Source organism: Oculina patagonica, chromosome 7, assembly GCF_052425735.1.
Source record: "Oculina patagonica isolate OP01 chromosome 7, crgOcupat, whole genome shotgun sequence".
Classification (NCBI taxonomy): Eukaryota; Metazoa; Cnidaria; class Anthozoa; order Scleractinia; family Oculinidae; genus Oculina; species Oculina patagonica.
The window spans coordinates 22407730-22426431 of NC_135764.1; the positions used below are offsets into that span (position 1 = coordinate 22407730).

At 37.6% G+C, this 18702-nt stretch overlaps 2 protein-coding genes across 2 annotated transcripts in view; one reads left to right on the forward strand and one right to left on the reverse strand.

Annotated features, from left to right (window-relative positions):
* Positions 1–461: 461 nt before the first annotated feature.
* On the reverse strand, positions 462–16288 carry LOC144659872 (26S proteasome non-ATPase regulatory subunit 11-like). The gene is made up of 16 exons (XM_078520394.1): positions 16161–16288; positions 15935–16036; positions 11652–11776; positions 10617–10688; positions 10009–10066; positions 9749–9860; positions 7568–7650; positions 5724–5788; positions 5070–5146; positions 4696–4756; positions 3687–3749; positions 3315–3362; positions 2945–3022; positions 2164–2199; positions 1973–2024; positions 462–693 (listed from the first exon to the last, which is right to left on the reverse strand). Exons 1-16 carry the CDS (start codon positions 16285–16287, stop codon positions 551–553), a joined length of 1302 nt encoding a protein of 433 aa, XP_078376520.1. The 5' UTR covers position 16288; the 3' UTR covers positions 462–550.
* A 122-nt stretch (positions 16289–16410) lies between these two features.
* The window catches only part of LOC144659869 (uncharacterized), a 54959-nt gene continuing 52667 nt past the window's right edge, over positions 16411–18702 (forward strand). Inside the window, exons 1-3 of the mRNA XM_078520391.1 lie at positions 16411–16573; positions 16693–16989; positions 17554–17631. Coding sequence (XP_078376517.1) covers positions 16520–16573; positions 16693–16989; positions 17554–17631 — 429 coding nt within the window. The 5' untranslated portion in view covers positions 16411–16519. The remainder of the gene's footprint in view (positions 16574–16692; positions 16990–17553; positions 17632–18702) is intronic.

Genomic DNA, 18702 nt, shown 5'->3' on the forward strand with positions numbered 1-18702 from the left:
ACCCCTTACGAAGTTCGGTTATAAGCCAAGGGCTTATAACCGAAATTTTGCGGTATGTGAACTGCGGATGAGATGTAAAATTAAGAGATGATCCTCGACTGACCTCGAGGTTCCATTAAAGGAATTGCAAAGACTGAAAGAAACCAGAAAAACTCCACGATGCTCTTCCAATTGAGCTATTGAAGCTACCCATTGGATAGCCTGCGTGGCCGGCGTTCAAAGGGGAAGGAGAAGGGAGGGAGCGGGGTCAATTCAATTGTCAGTTCATATTATTCCGTGAAAGGAATAATGACGTAAAGTAAATGAAATAATTAATATATTATGTGAAGTGAACTGCGGATGAGATGTAAAGTGAAGAGACGATCCTCGCAGTGAGTTGTAAGCTCAGTACTAGCTGTTCTGATCCTTTCTTGATCTAAAATGTATAATTGGCAAGTAAGATACACTGATTAACACAAAACTTCCAAATTCTCAATTTTTATTTCCAGGTTTTATTTTTAAATGGTACAACGAAAAAAACTCAAGCTAGACATTTTAAATAACAAAAGTGTCATTGAAGCTTTTTGGCTTTACTGTACAAAGCATCCACGACTTTTCCCATTTCGTGAATTAACTCCAGTGTATTCTCGTATGTTTTATCCACTGGCGTCTCATCAAACACAACCAACACTCCGGATCCTTGATCCAGGATTCCTGAAAAAAAAAAAAACGATCGCAAAATGTCAAAAGTTATGCTTTATGACTGGACTAGGCCTGTTAGGGTTCTATCTAGAATTTATGATTTGGGGGAGAAGTCCCGAGTGGCCGAAGGCGGAGTTTCGTAGCGGGTTCCGACTTCCGGGGTATGACTACCCCTGAAATTTTTTTCCAATGAATATGCGCTGAGACGCAACCTGGCGCATATTGAGACAAACTTTTAAGAAATGCTACTGAACAGTGTTTTTTTTTTTGGTATTTCAGTTACTCATAATTACTATAATGATAACATTTTTTTTTGGAGGGGAGGGGGGGGGGGTATTTTTTCGGGGGAGGGGAGCTTTTACCCCTTAAATACCTTAGACAGGATCCTGCCCGTACTTTTGTCTACAATCTATTCATGAAGGCGCGTTTACACGGGAGAGAAATTTGGGTACGGACCCGTCAGAAAAACGGTCCGGATCTGAAGATTTTGTAGAGGAACAGTCAGATCAAAACGGGCCATAGGCGCGTTTTGATTTGACTGTTTCTCTACAAAAGTCGTCAGGTCAGGACTAAGTTTTTGACGGATCCGTACCAATTTTCTCTGTCATGTAAACGCGCCTTCATTCAGTGAATGATGGCGTCACAAATTTTAGGGAACTGTTGAGTGCTTATGCTATTCCCCAGTTATATTCCCCTATAAAATAATAAAATTTGGAAACGTCACGAGTGAAGCGACGAACATTTGCCGAAAGCAGCACTTGTTCCCTGAAGACTTTCCGATTCTCCATGTCCAATCAGAACTAGCACGGAAATTACAAAGGTTGTCATGTTACCATCGGGTTACGTCATGTTACTTAACAACAACCCAGGGGCGGATACAGGGGGGGGGGGGTGGATAGGGTGGATATCCACCCCCCATTTTTCAGTTAAAAAAAATTCGAAATGTCACTTTATTTGAAATAGAAAATAAATAAAGAAAGAAAAATTAGCTCACGCTCATGTTTGGTTGTTGTTACGCCACGTTTCGCCGTCTGCCGCCACTTAGGGTTAGGGTTAGGGTTAGGGTTAGGCTCTAATGGTCTGCCATCCACCACCCCCCCCCCCCCCTTTTGAAATCCTGGATCCGCCCCTGCAACTCTGCCAAGAATTGCGGACTCAGAGAATTTTCTGCCATTGGAGGTATTCGGCAATAATTAACAGCCACTTATTTTACAACTGCTTACTTAGGGCCTGAATGTTTCAATTATTGTTTTGTGTTAAGTAGAGGTGCATATAAATCAGATCAACTCACCATGTAACTTCTTGTCAAGGATCATCTGCGAAAGCTTCTTTTCTACCACATTCTACAAATCAAACGTAACACAGAATGACTAATCTGGCAAGAAGGCTGTAGAGTACCTACAAGGCTAAATAATATTAACTGCCATTATTAATAAGTGCTTTACTTGCAAATAAGATTTTTCACATGAGCACTGTACATACCAGTGGTAGAGCGATAAGTTTGGCCACTTGTCCAATCTTAAAAAAAAAAAACAATATCATTCATTAATTTACCTTTTTAAACAACTCATCAATGATTCATTAGAAAATATTAAAACTAAAGTTGTCCAACGTTTCGATGTAGCTAACATCATTATCAAGGTAAAGTGTTGTATCGTGGTATGAACATAAATTAGTTTGTTTTGGTGCATGGTTATATAGTATGTATTATACTATTATACTATCTTTATTATAGTATTATACTATTTTTATTATAATATTATGTATACTTTTATACTATTTTCCACAAACCAATTTATATTCACACCATGATACAACACTTTTACCTTTCTAATAATGTTAGCTACATCGAAACGTTGGACAACTTTAGTTTTAATATTTCTATTGAAGTTTTTCAGTAAACCATTGATTAAGAAAATACAGAGGAATTTATACAGTTAATGTTTAATGAGTTTCTATTATATGGAATAAAGAAAGGCTAAATTTAATGTCCAATTTTCTTCGCCAGTATAACCCAAAATCTAAATATCAGTGCAACAATGAAAAGATAGAGGTCAAAGTTAGAGGTCAGAGGTTTTTGAAGCCGTTCAATAAACTCGCAGTTGGTGCTTTATCAAGTCTAAAACACTCGGCTTTATCTCATGTTTTAAACTTGATGAAGCACTTCTGCTTGTTTATTAAAAATAACTAACTTGAATTAAGATAAGACTGAGGAGAGTTGAGCAGTTGTTATACATGTACTGGAAAAAGATCATTTTCTTACCTGAACACGAGCAAATGGTTCAATAATTCGACTGAGGTTCTGTTCCAACAAGTTGTCGTACAAAGCATCCAAGTGTGTCTGAAAAAAGAAAAGAAAAATATATAAATTATATTGAACATCACATGCCTGTAAGGCAAGACTTAAAAATGAGCAAAATACAAAAACTATCATAACTCTGCATATTTTTCTGACCTCTTCAGGAGTGCATATGTACAGTGTACGTAAAGCAACCTTTTCGTTAGCTACAACTTTTATATAGTTGCTTTGTTGTTTTCTTTTTTGCTGTTGTCAATCTAAGGCAATTCCTTTCAAGTTACTTCTCCAGTTCATCACAAATGCTTATTTTACTCCACTACATTTAGTTACATACCCTTATTATGGGATCTTCAGTTAGCTCCTGCTTAAAAGTGTTGAGTGCCTTCGAAAAAGAACAGCAAATCATTTATTTCAGGATAAAACCAAGTAGAACTTATGTATAATACATGCCTTCATTTACTTCTGAGGGTTTTAACCTTCTTGTTTTAAGGTTTACCCTTATTTAACAACTATTCACCGAAGTGGAGGTGGCTGGTGTGTGGATGTTTATCGAGCTTCAAAGCGGCAAGGTAAATATTCACAACTAGTTTTAGAGCAGTTGATTCAGGTAAACTAGCTGTTTTTGCTATGCAAAACAGGTAGAAGACATATTGCACTAATTAAAAAAAGTAAATTGATTATAGACAAAGACAGGTTTGAACAATACCTGCTGGAATTCAGACAGGGACCTGTTGTGACTTGCATTAGCAATGCTCTTCATTGCAACCAACTGTAAAATAAATACATTTTTTGTCAGTGAGGAACGATACATTTTATGATGAAAATGAGGCCATGCATATGATTGGCCTGAAAGGGTCATTGTCTTTATGTAGGTTCAACTGTTGTGTTTTCAGGCCAAACAATAGGGCTCCAAGTGCTTCCCTCTTCTCAAGTTTACAGTTTCAATGAGTACATGCAAGTAGTAGCATGTATACTGCAGAAATATCTTGTGAAAGATTTCATTCATACCCAGTGAATTTATAGCAGTGCTTAAATGATAGGCTTTATGACTAGTTGCGAGAACAAGTTTGCAAGGTAGGGAGTCATTGAGAAGCCATGAATGTAAGGTTTTCTTTATGTGCTTCCGCCCAAGGCTTTGCTTGCTCTTGCTTTGTTACTTGCGCATGTTTTGGCAAACATGAGCGTGCTTCATCGATCCTTTTTCGCGCCATTGGACGCATAAGGCCTCAAGGCAGCATGCTTGCAGCCTATTATTTTGATGACTGACCCAATTAAAATTTGACGTTTTTTTCACAGCTGACCGAACTATATGTAGTAAATAAAATATGAGCGGGAGATCTGTATGGGCGTTTACAATGGCGAGCCGATAGGCAAGCCATTGTTAACGCCCATACAGATCGGACCCGAATATTTTATTTTACTTGTGAAATGAAAACCGTGAATAAATTGAATACAAAGTATTGTTATGCGAATCAGTACAGATCTGTATCAAAAGTTAATGAATACTTATTAGCTGAGCAGGAGTTTGTATCAAAAGTTAATTCTATTGTTTGATTTGTATTGGGGTTTACAGTTGTGTACATGTGATCTGAATATGGTACTGGGATTGGTTTGCACCCTCATGAATAACTAATGAATTTTACAATTTATAATACACAACATCTAATAACCAAAAAAGTGCTTTCTTTAAGTGCCAAATCCAGACTGATACATACCTGAGAACCAGAATATCTTAGCGCCAGTTTACCACTTATTATTGACTGAACATCATCTGGGCTGAGAAAGTAATAAAAAAATAAACCACTGACATTTTAGCACTTGCTGTAAAATTGCATTATTTTGTAGTACACACTAATAACTACCGTAATCTGGTTTGAATGTTTTTTACCCAGTTTGAATTTTTTTTCTCAAAGGAAAATAAAAGTCAATCCAGCGATAAACTTAAACATCAACAAAGCCAAAGCCAGAGCAATGTGCAGTGATCTTTTTAATGTTATATAGTACATACATGTACAAATTGATACATGTATTACCGGTAAGTTGTTACCCACTGTGCTACATAAATCATACATGTACTTTTGATACTGACCTGTTTAGCATGATCTTGCACAGAAGCATGTATTTCAATGCTGACACTGCCTTTGGGTTATCAATAGAATCAAATCCCTAAGAAACAATTTAAAAAGCTTGTGAGTACATAAGATGTAAATCTGATAAAAGGCTAACACCAAAATTGTCTGCTTTTTTTCAATATGAATCAGCTGTTAATTAGACATGATCCCTGATCCATACCTTTTTGTTTTATCATGTATGGGTGATTTATAATTTTGGGAAAATGAAATGAAATGGTTGTTAATATTGTTGTTCTGTTGTTTTGCTTTTTCAGCTTATCTGCCAGTGTTCAGGGTTGGAATGGAAAAAATGTTTTTTTTCGTTTACTCCTAGGCAATTATACGGTTACTCTTGGCGGATTATTCTCAATGTGCTATTCAGAAATTGGTGATTGTGTAAAATTATATTAATGGCTCTTATAAACGACACTGAAAAAAGATTTGACCACTTTAATATATATATATATATTTAATTTTATTAAATTTTATTTAATTTTTGGCTGGTAAATTTGATTTGTAATTACCAATCACCAGCCGTTATTTCCAACCCTGAGTGTTAAGAGTAATTTTCTTACATATCCCCTCATTTTGCCTGCCCACCAAGCTTACTTACATAATCTAACATGTCATACCTCAAATGCTTCATAGAAATATGAATATGCAGTCTTGAAGTCTTTCTCCTCAGCATGCAAAATACCTGGTTTGAAATAAGATGATGATGAAACGTTTATTACAGTGCGAATACTCGAACCGGGACAGTTGGAACAAAGTTAACCAATGACAACGTTAATTGAGAACAAAGGATGTCGACCTTTTTCGTTAACAGACCAATGACGTTCAAGAACGCAAACAATAGATTTACAGAAAAATTTGAAAACTCAACAACGTTGCAAATAGTTGCGGACCTCTCAGGAAACTCGCCTTGTTTTTGATTGGTTAGTTTCGATCCTTAATTTTCAAGAGGTCGTAGATAGAGATCGTAGATAGATAAAGTTAGACAAGTTTATATACAAGATGTATGTTACAATATCATCTTCGCGAAAAGTTTACAAATACGAACCGTGAATGAACTCTTCACGGCCAGGAGTTGTGAATTGAATATTCCACACTGTGTTCGCTCTTGTTTGAAAACTTTCACGAGTTCCGGAAATAAAATGAAGACGGTGAAATCAAATTCATGCCGTAATTATTTTCATTTCGCTCTAGCTTTTCAGTAGCTTTGCTCTGTCTTTTGCCTTGAAATCGATGCGAGTCACTTCCTCGCCAATGTTAACAAAATGCTTTTACACCTTCGTATGACTTTGAAATTCATGAAAACAGAATACTTATATCGTCGGTCAATGCCGTATAACTGTCCACAAGTTACCACTTTACATTTTTTGACACGATTTGAGGCCACGTGAAATGTAAACATCAGGTCGAATGTTGTTTTCGCTTGTTTGCTCACGGACTCATTTTCTGTCGGTTATCTACTGTTACAAAAGTTGTAAACTCACGGTTTTCGTGAAAGAGGAGTTTGTTCCGTTTCGTCATTGAGTCTTCAATCTTTCTGTGGTTTTATAAAATTACCTCAGGCTAAAGTCACTGAAACTTTTATGGAAGAAAGTTCATTTCATGCGGCGAAAGCAAAATTGCCATTAATAAAATATGCAAGGTAAGTTGTCGCTGTGGCGGCATTCCAAATCTTTCTTGCCTTGTCTTTCGTCAGAAACAAAAAATAATCACAACAAACACGAGTATGTAACTTAGAAGAGTGAAAACAACTGACTTTTCAAACATGAAATCTAGAACGTTTCTATTCACTTTCTGCTCACATGCGACATAAGACACTGCATACGACGGAATAGGCACTTGAGACGTCCTTTGAAGCAATTCCATTCCGTTTCGCGTCTTCGCGCTTGTCGTGAATAAAAGCGTCCTTCGTTATTCTTTACTGTGCTATCACCAACGAAGAGCAATACAATTTTATCAGAAAATTTCTTTTGAAGAATTTTTCAGCCTGTGAAAGCCAACTTTTGATTACGGTTTTACGAGCGCTACTGAAAATTTGGTGCAGTCATGTGAAAATTTAGGATCGAAACTATCCAATCAAATACAAGGCAAGTTTCCTGAGAGGTCCGCAACTGTTTCAAACGTTGTTGACTGTTTAAATTTTGTTGCAAATCTATTGTTTGCGGACTTGGACGTTATTGGTCCATTTCTAAAAAAGGTCGCCATTCTTTGTTCTCAATTAGCGTTGTGATTGGTTAACTTTGTTCCAACTGTCCCGGTTCGAGTATTCGCACTGTAATTGTCTACTGAAATAGTGTCACAACAGTTTTCAGCAATGTCTAAGTCAAGCTTGCAAATGTCTTCTTACAAGATGATACTGTGGACAGGTTTCTAATGATAACCAAGCAATTTAGTATTGGCACTGAATTATATTTTACTTCAGCACAAAATACTGCTGTAAGTGGAACGTAAAAACTCTTCTCACCTGACTGTTGATCTAATGATGCTTGTAGTTTTGGAGGGCAATAAATACCATTCCCTGTTGTTCTTGCTGAAGTTAGTGCAGCCCTTATGGAAGAAAATGATCAAAGGATTCAGTAAGTCTTTAAATTTAACCTTTGACCCCTGAAGACGCATATGCGCGCGCTTCCAAATACGGTGCACATTTTGACCCAAAAATAGGGGCAAAAGGCACCTCTCTGCCCCAGTCCTCCTCGTTTATACGTATAAACAACGTGTTTCAAAATGGCGGTGTTTCGGGCTCGTTTGCCATAGTTTTTTCCCCAATTTGTCAAGTTTTTTTCGAAACTCTGTTTACAGCTGTTGTCTGGTAATTTAAAAATGGCGGCCTTCTATACAGATATGGCAGAAATTCATCGAATAATCCTCGATACACCGTATGAAAGCGACGATGCGTGTGAGAGTAGTTCTGAGAGCGAAACATCAGACGATTCTGCCTCAGAAGATGCCGAAACTGAAGAAAATGACGAACCAGTGCCATCAACATCTGCAGCACGTGGAAATCGTGGAAGAGGTGTTCGTGGACGGCGAGCAACACAAAACAACCGTGAAAAAAATCATTCGAATGGTCAGCTATTTTTCAGTTCAGAAATGTATAGTTAATTATGGTTTGGGTGAAAGCCTAAGCTGTTATAAGGCATTTACTTCACCAATGTTTCAGAGAAAATGTTTTGAATTGTAGCAGAAAATTGTATCCATTATACTTCTTGTTTTCCTTTCTTCGCTGCAAGGAAGTGACCTGACATCTTAACCAAAGTACGGCCCCTTCTTCGTGTAGAAGCACAGAACACGTCACAATAGAATACTGCCTCGCAAACCTATTGTTTTTATTATATTCCTCGTTCTTTTGTCCTTTTGTTCTCTATTGTTATAGGTGAACTGTGTCTTCTACACGAAGTAAGAGCCTACAGTACACATTGTTATAGGCAATGAGTTATTCTAATGATTTTAAGACCATAAAATATCAAAACCTTGTAAAGTGGCCAATGAAGGTCGACTCAGTATGGTCTTTGTCAATTTTTTTTTTGTCTTTTGGCAGCCATTTTTAATAAAAAATCCAACTAGTTAATAATTAACTATTATTATAATTGTTTACATATTTAGTTTTCTCAGCTATTCTACTTTTCAGAAATGTATGGTTATGTATGTCTTGGGAGAAAACCAAGGCTGTTATGAGCCAATTTCTTTGCCTTGGTCAATTTCCCTTTAAAATTGGGCGAAAATTCAGGGGTCAAAGGGTTAAGGTACAGTACAAGGTTTGGAAGAAGACTAGAAGACTATCTACTATTGTGGCGACGATAAAATTGACACCTCACAAGATGTACTTGCCAATACAGTACAATCCTGGGCCGGGTTGTTCGAAAGACAATTAACGCTAACCCAGGATTAAAGGATGATCAAGATTTTAATTTCTCTTGTTTTAAAGGGTTTTCCATAGCTAGTGTTTTGTTAAGTTTGAGATTGGTCAATGTCAAAACTGGGGACAGAAAATACAGTGGAACCCCGATATAACGATCTTCGATATAACGATATTCCCGATATAACGATGAATATGTTATGTCCCGGCAATAGTAAAATGTATGGGACGGAACCCTGATATAACGATTCCTCGATATAACGATATAATTTTACTGCCCCCTTGGCATATCGTGATATATAAAATTGAAATCAAATTTTACGCTAATCCTGGATTAGCTTAATCGTGCTTTAAACAACTGGGCCCTGATTGCTGGAACCTCCAAGGGGAGTGAAAATTGGTTAGAGAAATTGGGATTTTAAATTGTAGTGTTTGCCTGACGGATGGGTAATGGTTCTTGCTCTGAGTTGGGGGGGGGGGGGGGGGTTGACAAATTGCAATTCCAAGTTGTAATTGATTCACCGTGGTGTTGAAAAAGTTATTTTAGGTTTTTGTCTTGTAATTGAAGCATTTTTTCAACTTGAGAAATGAATGATTTAAATCTTGCAAGAGGGTATCAAGCACTGTAAGTTTGAATGTCAGACACTATATGCCACACAAAATGGATCTTGTATCTGGTCTCAAATGGGCAAGTTTGTAGAATTAAAAAAACAACAATGTCAACAAACCTGTGATCCTCAAAACCTAATATAATTATACACAGTAAAATTAATTCCTCGTCATTCTAACCTGGACTTAGGAACATTGCTAAGATTGTGGTAAACCTTGCTCTCCAATAACTGTACTTCAACAAGTAAAGCCTTGTCATCCAGCTTCTTAAGTTCTTTTAGTAGTTTTGAACCTGCAAAAAGACGATAGTAAATTATTCATTTAAGATGATTTCAATCACTATTTGAAGTTTTAAATCATCTTTAGTTATATAAAATGAAAAAAACATGATACTGTTAAGTGTGTTTCTGCTGAACATGGATTCCCCGGCCTGTACTCACCTATTTGTAAAGCTCTTGTGTAGTCCTTGGTGTCAAGATACAAACCCACTAGTCTTGCCTAAGACAAAAATAATTTTATTATGTTTATGAAGAAAAAAATCATGACCACACCAAAGCAGAATTGTTATATTTTAAAGGCCTTCCAAGGGGGGTAGCCGTGTTGAAATGTCGCATGTTTCTGAGAAGCCATGTCGCCTACAGTGTAGCTAACAGCTGTAAGCGTCGCTTTCATTTTACCCTTTTGTGTTGCTGTCGCATTTCAGTGCTGAAATGAGGTCGCTTGTCACTGTTAAAATGTTCCTGTGTCGCCAGTATTCAGGGTCATGTCGCTTGTCGCTTTCACCACTTGAAGGCCTCATTAAAAATATTCAAAACTTACTGCTGCTAAAAAATGTCATTACTGGCAATATTGTGTCAGTACCAACCCCCTCTGTCAGGAGATTAAATAGAGACTTACAGGGTTAATAAATAAAATCCATCTAGTTAATTAGACTTGCCACAAGTTGATTCTTTGAGCAACAAAGTGGTGATAATTAATGACAAACACATATAAAACAGTTTTTGAAAAGTCTACTAGACAATAGTATATTTAATTTCAAGTCACGAACCTCAAGAGCTTGTCTCAAAAATGTTCTTTTTTCTTCTTTGGCCCACTCAATACACTCATTGCAGAGTTCAACCTGGATAAAAAATACAATGTAATAATAATAAAATTATTTTTTTTTATATTATTGAAGTGATAATCTTTCCTAAGCAACCTTATCTTCCTTAGCAAGAAGCAACCAGGATTATTTCTACTCCCCCATCCTCCCTGGATGTGATGGTAGTCCATTGCAGGGTTACGCCCCAGCATTGAATTTGCAGATACCCATTTATACACCTGGGTGGAGAGAGGCACTGCCAGAGTAAAGAGTCTTGCCCAAGAACACAACGCAGTGTCCAAGCCTGGGCTTGAACCCAGACTGCTCAATCTAGAGTCCGGTGCGATAGCTATTAGGCCATTGCGCCTCCCATGCTGATAAAGAAAGATCCTGGTTTAATAGGCAGGGTTTCAGATACATGTACAATGTAAGCTTTAAATGCTAGTTGCCAATAAGGAATTCCATCAGGTGGGCCATGTAGGGTCATGTACAAGAAGTTGACCATGTTGAACCCCCCCCCCCCCCACCAAACCTTTAAAATCACTTCTTAATATTTAAATTATATTAATTATCTTGTCAATCATATAAGCAATCAGTTTCAATCAATGAAAATAATACTGAATTTATATAGTGCATTTTTCATATGTATATGTTCAAATGTGCTGTACATACTGTAATTTACTACACAAAGACCAGACCACAACAGGGAGCTTCGTGCCCTACTCTTTGCGAATAGTGTGTGGGTTCCTTAACGTTTCCTGTTATAAGACTGAAGATACAGGAGACGGGACCTACGGTTTATCGTCCTTTTCCGAGAAGACAAGAATGTCTAACCATTTGCATAATATGTAATTACAAAGGTAGCACATTCTCCTCTGTTATTTTAAGACCCTGAGTGTTGGTTTGGTCTGGGGTTGGAACCCACGATCTCCCGCACAGCAGTTCAGCGCTCTACCAACTGAGCTAATCAATCCATAATTTATAAAATAACTAGATATCTACCTCCATCCCTGTTGATGCTTCCATGTCAAGAAATACATCCACCAAGTTTCGAACAAGCTTGGCTGCTTTTGCTTTTGATACCATTTTAAGGAATGGTCTTATAAACTTAATAAGTCCTCCAAGCTCTAATAATGAAAAACAGATAACAGTTGGTGAATGTAAAGTCTGTGTAAGAGTCTAGTGGCCCAATTGGCTGGTTTCCATAGCATGAATCAACTACAGTCGAAGCTCTCTTAGCGGACACTCTCGTAAGCGAACAGCTCTATGTATGACCCTCTTGTTTGAAACCCCGTTTTAACTCCCATACAAACTCTGTATTTTTACATTCTCGTAAGCGGACATTTCCGTTAGCGGCCGCGGACACTTTCAGAGATTACGATTATTTTTCTTTGTTTTTGAGCTCCCGTAAGCGGACACCCTAAAGAAAATCCTTTTAACAACCTCTGTATCTTGTTTTTATTAATCAACTTCACATCGCCGTTCATCACAATGATTTTACAGTACCATATTTCAGTGTTTGTTTTGTCGTTATCCATGTCCGGTTACATTTCGAAACACTACTTACATGCATATTAGCATTATGTTAGCTGGGCAAGCTCCCGTAAGCGGCCATCTATCCCCTACACCTCTAGTGGCCGCTTACGAGAACCATTCTCGTAAGCGGCTAGCTCCAGTTGCGGACACTTTTTTTGCGTCCTGAGGATGTCCGCTTAGGAGAGCTTCGACTGTATGTTTAGGAGTATTTCTTTTCCCCCTGGATAAGATGCCAGTCCATCACAGGGCTACCTCTCAGCCTTTAATTTCCCAATACCTAATCATGCACCTAAGTGGAGCTGGAGAGAGGCACTGTGAAAGCAAAGTGACCTGCCAATCCATTTTAAAAGCTATTAAAGTGCCTGTGAAATGAAAATCAAGTTGAACTCATATGAAAGGCCTTTCAAAATGAAGAAAGATGGTGTTTTCCTTTTTCTGATATATTTTCTCGTTCCAGAGATATTAACGATTTTGTATTATGCAAATTAGATAACTGATGACGTCATAAGTTTGACTGAAATTGGTGTAAAAACACAAAATCAGTAATATCTCTGTAAATACTTAAGCAAAATAATTGAAACTTGGCACCAGTATTGTACCCCAAGAAATACACCACATGTTGCATATTTTGATGTTGCTATGGCAACAATCTCGGTTCCAGATCTCTTTCATGTGGATATAGCAATCCCGGGTTTTGATCCATTCCAAACCTTATCCCCCATCTTTAGGGTCATTTGGGTGCCTAGCGCAATGAGCACATTACGTATGTTTGGAATGACACCATTTACTTCTCACTGTAAAGCCATAAATCGTGATATTTGATTCAAAGAAGAAAAAGACTGGGACCAAAAGTGTTGCCATAGCAACATAATTATATGTACCATGTGGTGTATTTCTTAGGGTGCAATACTGGTGCCAAGTTTCAATAACTTTGCTTTAGTATTTACAGAGATACTACTGATTTTGTGTTTTTACACCAATTTCTGTCAAACTTGTGACGTCATCAGTTATCTAATTTGCATAATACAAAATCGTTAATATCTCTGGAACAAGAAAAGATATCAGAAAAATGAAAAAAACATCTTTCTTCATTTTGAAAGGCCTTTCATATGAGTTCAACTTGATTTTCATTTCATAGGCACTTTAAACAAGAGGCTTTTAAGCATAAGTCTTTTCAAGTACGTTGTAAGCTTACATGTACTTATTATATGACTAGCTCCGTGAGCGGTCAAGATGAAACGAATCGCGTGCTCTGATTGGCTACCCGTGCGGTCAAGATGGAACCATCTTGACCGCTCCGGATCGCCCGCTGTGTTCCTGCAATCAAAAAAAAACTTTTCTGCTCCGTCGACGCTACTACAAAAAGCTTTTCCGTCGTAAACTTGAGCTATGAAACCATTTACCGAAACAACACATATATTTTCTGCCTGTTTCTAGCGAAAGAGAGTCCTATTACAAAGAAATAGGTCTTGAAGCGAACGAGAACAAACTAATTTTAAAAACAACAAATGTTAACGAATTTCGTGAATTCTATTTGCCACAACAACCAGCTATAAATACAAAAATTAAAACGCAAAGCGACTTGAAGACATGATATCGGTTTTGTTCAGCGGAAAAGGGAGAGAAGTCTGACAGTGACATACCTGAAGAATAAAGAATTCGGCAAACTTGTCGTTTGTGTAAATCTTGATGGAGAAAGCGGTCGGCATGGCGAACCAGGCAATGTAAGCTTTTAAAACATCTTTTCACCAAAGCCTCTAACGCTCACGTCGAATAAGGTTGGGTCGAACATTTAAATCAATGATGTAGGAAAGTTCAAGCTCTTCCCGTGAATTTATAAGTCCCAAACGCTTTCAACAATCGCAATTGCAATATTCAGCTCGTGTCACTGTGATGGCAGGCTTGCACCACTAAAGCGCCTGAAGCGAGCAAATACTCTGCAAAACGTGCAATAATGAAAAGCTGGCGGCCAGATGGAATGGACATTCCTGTTTTAAGGCTTCAAACTCAACGTTGATTTGCAATTTTAGCCATTTCAATATCCTTTTGAGGGTTAAAAAGAGGTAAATTTCGCTGTTGTAGCATCGTTTTATTTCGTCTCGATTCATTCTTTGACAGTCACTCGTTAAACTTTAAAAACCAATGAAATGATTTTAGCGTGCGCCATTGAACGTGCATGCAACTGGCTTCCTTTTCAGTACTCAAAAAAAAGTCATATAATAAATCCTTTATTGACCAAGCTTGTTCGGTCAAGAAGGCAGGATATTGGCCTCGTTCTTTTTTTGCGTGTTTATGGACCTCGACTTCGTCTCGGTCCATAAACACGCAAAAAAAGAACTTGGCCAATATCCTGCCATCTTGACCTCACTCTTGGTCAATAACCCATATATATTGTGATTTAAATTCATCTTTTGAGGTTAAAACTTTTTCTAACCAGTTTGATTTTTATTTTTCATTATTAAAAACTAGCAATGGTATATTGCAATTCCTGAGTTTTGATTGGTTAACAGGCAATGATATATGAGCTCATATACCATTGACCACAAATATGGTAGCCGATATGCGTCAACGAAAACAGCTGGGGAACTCAAATATTGCAATTCTTTGGGCGTTTTTAATAAAACAATTATTCCACTCACACTTGTTGGATATGGAATCGTTATAGCCAACTGGGTAGTACGCGCCTCGTTGGCTATCTACCATCTCATATCCAACGTGCGCTCGTGGAATAATTGTTAATTATATCACATTTACAAACGTTATCTGAAACAAAGGGAAATGAAAATCAAACTGGTTTGAAAATTTTTAAACCACCACATTATACCTGCCAACTCTCACGCCTTGGGCGTGAGTCTCACGCCTGCGAGTTGAAAACTTCGATCTCACGCCAACTCACGCTTACGAACCAATTTCTCACGCCTAGATGAAAAATGTGAGTTTTATTACAACCACAAACGACACATTTTCCAAAAAATGTAATCTTAAACCAGTGCGAGAAAAGAAAACTCCATGTAAAATGAGTAACAATGTGAAACCGTTAAAAAGCCGTTTTTTATGCCATGATAACAACCGAAGAAGACCGAAGATTCTCGGTCGAAACGTCTTGAGTACATTATGAGCGTTGTTTACGCTCAAGTAAGTCAGCGTCAGAATTTATAAAGAGTATTAAAACGAGTATATCGCGATACTTTCCCCGAAATGACAGAGTTTTGACAAAAAAAAAGAGTTGGGAACGAGGTCGTCTTTAGCAAAACACGTCCATGTACTGGGATCGGGATATGTTCAGAACTACTTCGGACATCTTTTAAAAACTTCGGACATTGTCGTATCGTCTTCGGAAATCCTGGCACTCTCAGGATAAAAATCTCACGCCTTTGACCCAGAAAAAGTTGGCAGGTATACCACATGCACATGGGCCATTCCATTTAATATCCGCACCCCCCCCCCCTATTGAGGGTTTTTGGTCTCAACCCCCTTCGGAAATAACATTTGAAGACCCCTTCAGATTTTTTTATCAAAGTGCCGACACATACCCCCCTTCAGAAAAATAAAAAGATCAAAGGTTCCGACATGGCTACCCCCTCAGAAATAACTGCTGAAGACCCCCTCCCTCCCCCTAGGATTTCCTAAGCCCTCAATAGGGGGGGTGCGGATATTAAATGGAATGGCCCCATGTAAATGTATAAAACTCTGACATTTAGTATACTTCATCTTATAATTATTTGATCAGTACAGAAAGCTACAGATACCTTCTGCTTTTCCGTGTTTGGAAAGCATTTTCCCAAGATTTAAAATGGCTTGCTCTTTCATTTTAATTCCTTCTTCGTCACCGGCTTGAATGTCACGTTTTACTATAAAGAAGACATGAAAATTTTCACGAGAAGTTTATTTTACACTCAGAACAAGACCACTTGGAAACATAGAATTGAACGATTAACGCGAAAATTATATTAAGTATACTAAAATTTGGCTCACCTATTGAAGAAAGCAACTCCATCGCCCGTTCTGGCTCGGAATTTGACAGTTCTTCAGCTAACTCGATTTCGTTCGCCATCTTGGATTTTTCTTTCTTTGCAGTCTGCCCACACTGCAATGCGGTCATATTTGCATTGTCATACTGGAGCCCAGATCTTTTTCATCCAAAGTTTCGTGACATTTCGTTTCTCATCGAAATTAACCGACAGCTATCGGAAGTCACGTGATCAAAATTACGAGGGGACGACAACAAAGCTGAAAATGGCGGTTGTGGTAGTAAGCGCGGATCAGAACGTGCGTAAATGATATCTCCATAAAAACTCCAGGTGAACGAGGCAGGAAAAGTCGACTGCTTCACCATGGAAAGCGACGACTCAGAAAGGCAGAAAAAGCTGGAGGCTGGCAAGGAAAAGGTGGGAATTGAACCGTGTGACGTGGCTAAGCGCGCGAAGTTCATAAACTTCTTTGACTGGTTTGCATTTCAGCTGCTTCTTCAGTACGCTGATCGGTCGCTTTTCTTTTTCGCTTGCAGCTTAAGATGTTTCAGAAGAAGAAATCAGGCACAGGGACGAAGAAAAAGAAGAAGAAAGACGGCAGGTCTTCAACAAGCGGCTCTGCGCAAAGTCCTTCACCCAGAGGAGAGAGAAGACGCCGAAGCACTTCTCAAGATCGCGGTGCAAAGGTAAATCCGGAGGCTGCAGCGGCCGTTGAGGAAAAACTTCCGAAAAAAGATGGCGAAGATGTGGAAGTAGAAGAAATAAGCCAAGCAGACACGGACAGAGATGCGCCGTCAATTGCTTCAGAAGTGGGCTCTCCGATCCCTTTTGATGTGAGTTTATAACAGATTTATTTTAGAGATCACAAGGTAAAAAGGAAGAGAAAATCAATCAAGAAACTAACAAATTACGTGATGATATTGACGCGCAATAGACATCGAAAAGTTGGGAAATTAAAGCTTTATTTTTGTCAAAGAAAAACGCTTTTTTTTCTTACAAACAGAAACCTTTTCAATTCATGTTTGAGGTTAATTTTTGAGGTCTTGAATAAATTCTTAGACTCGAAACTATATTGGAAATTCGATATAGATCGCATCTTCACGTATAAACATATTATGATACCCTTGTTATATATCTTCCAGAATTATGCAGACAAATACGCTATGAATCCCTACTTTTCTGGGGAATCGTGTTTTATTTTTCTTTGAAACAGACGTCTCGGTTTCCCTTGGAAAGATTACCTCGAGGAAGTTAAACTTTGTTTAGAAAAGTATGTATGATCCCTGCGTGGGCAAACGCATAACAACAGGGGACGCCAATGCGGTCGTCAATGACCCAGTCGCTTTCTGCTGATAAAATATTAAAATCTGAAAACTGTTATATTTCTTAATTTCCAGGCTGAACAAGAGCAAAACTCTCAATCGGGAAGTTATGTCAGCGGGAGCGAATACACAAGCGGCGAGGAATATTCTGAGGTACGAAAACAACTCACTGCATTCTTGTGTTCAGCTGAATCTCATAAAGGTTGTTTCTGTATTGTTTTTAATGGCTTTGTTTAAGGAAAAACATACTGGATTTCCGCAGCCCGCCGTTTAATAAGTTTGTTAGTCAAATGTTTATATAAAAACCAGGATATGTAGAGACGCCATTTCGAATGTTGATTTCCATGTTGATTTCGTGTTTGTGAAATTGACAACCTTAGTGCAATCGAAGATTTGATCGTGATCTTGAAAGAAAAAGTTAATTAGCCGATCATGAAAGTGGTCATTAGCACCTTTTCATTTGCATTCTTTCTTCTGAGTGCTTTCATGATGTCAATATTGCATACAATATTTACTCTCAGTATTAACTTCTTGTGCAATTATATTCAGTAAAGATATCATTTATCCAGCTTTGGGTCAAAGATGGAAATATGTTGATTTTGGATAAAACTAGCTGATGAATTGACGGCAAACATTTTTCATTTAGTCCCACCTGCCAATGTTTTTTGCCCTGACTTTCATAATATTTGCATTTTCATCTTTGTCCTTTATGAATATCATTAAATATTTTTGTTGCTACAACAATATGAGCCTATGTGGCATAAAATCCCCTCAAGCATTTTGATTTGTTGTCTTTACGCATGAATGTCTTCAGCTGTTTGAATTTTCAATAGATAAAAGACGATTTTGCCGTTGTCCAAGTTGTTTTAGTTTTGCACCCTTAACCTGGAAATTGAATTTAGAATGTTGTTAATGAAAACACTAGTCAAGATGGAATCATGAAAATTAAGAATAACCTTTATAAAGTATGCTGAGTATCTACACGTTCTGGGCAAATTCCTGTAGTTTGTTATTACATAAATTTAAGTTAAAATATCAAAAATGATATGTTATCAAATGAATGTGCTTCTTGGCATTGCAAAATTAGTAATTCTTTAAGATACTTGTACATGCATGTAAAAAGTGATGATACTACAAAATCCTCAGATGTGTACATAAAAATGTCAAAATATAAAATGATATACCAAAGGTGGTAACCACTTAATTATTATTTTTTTCGTTGTT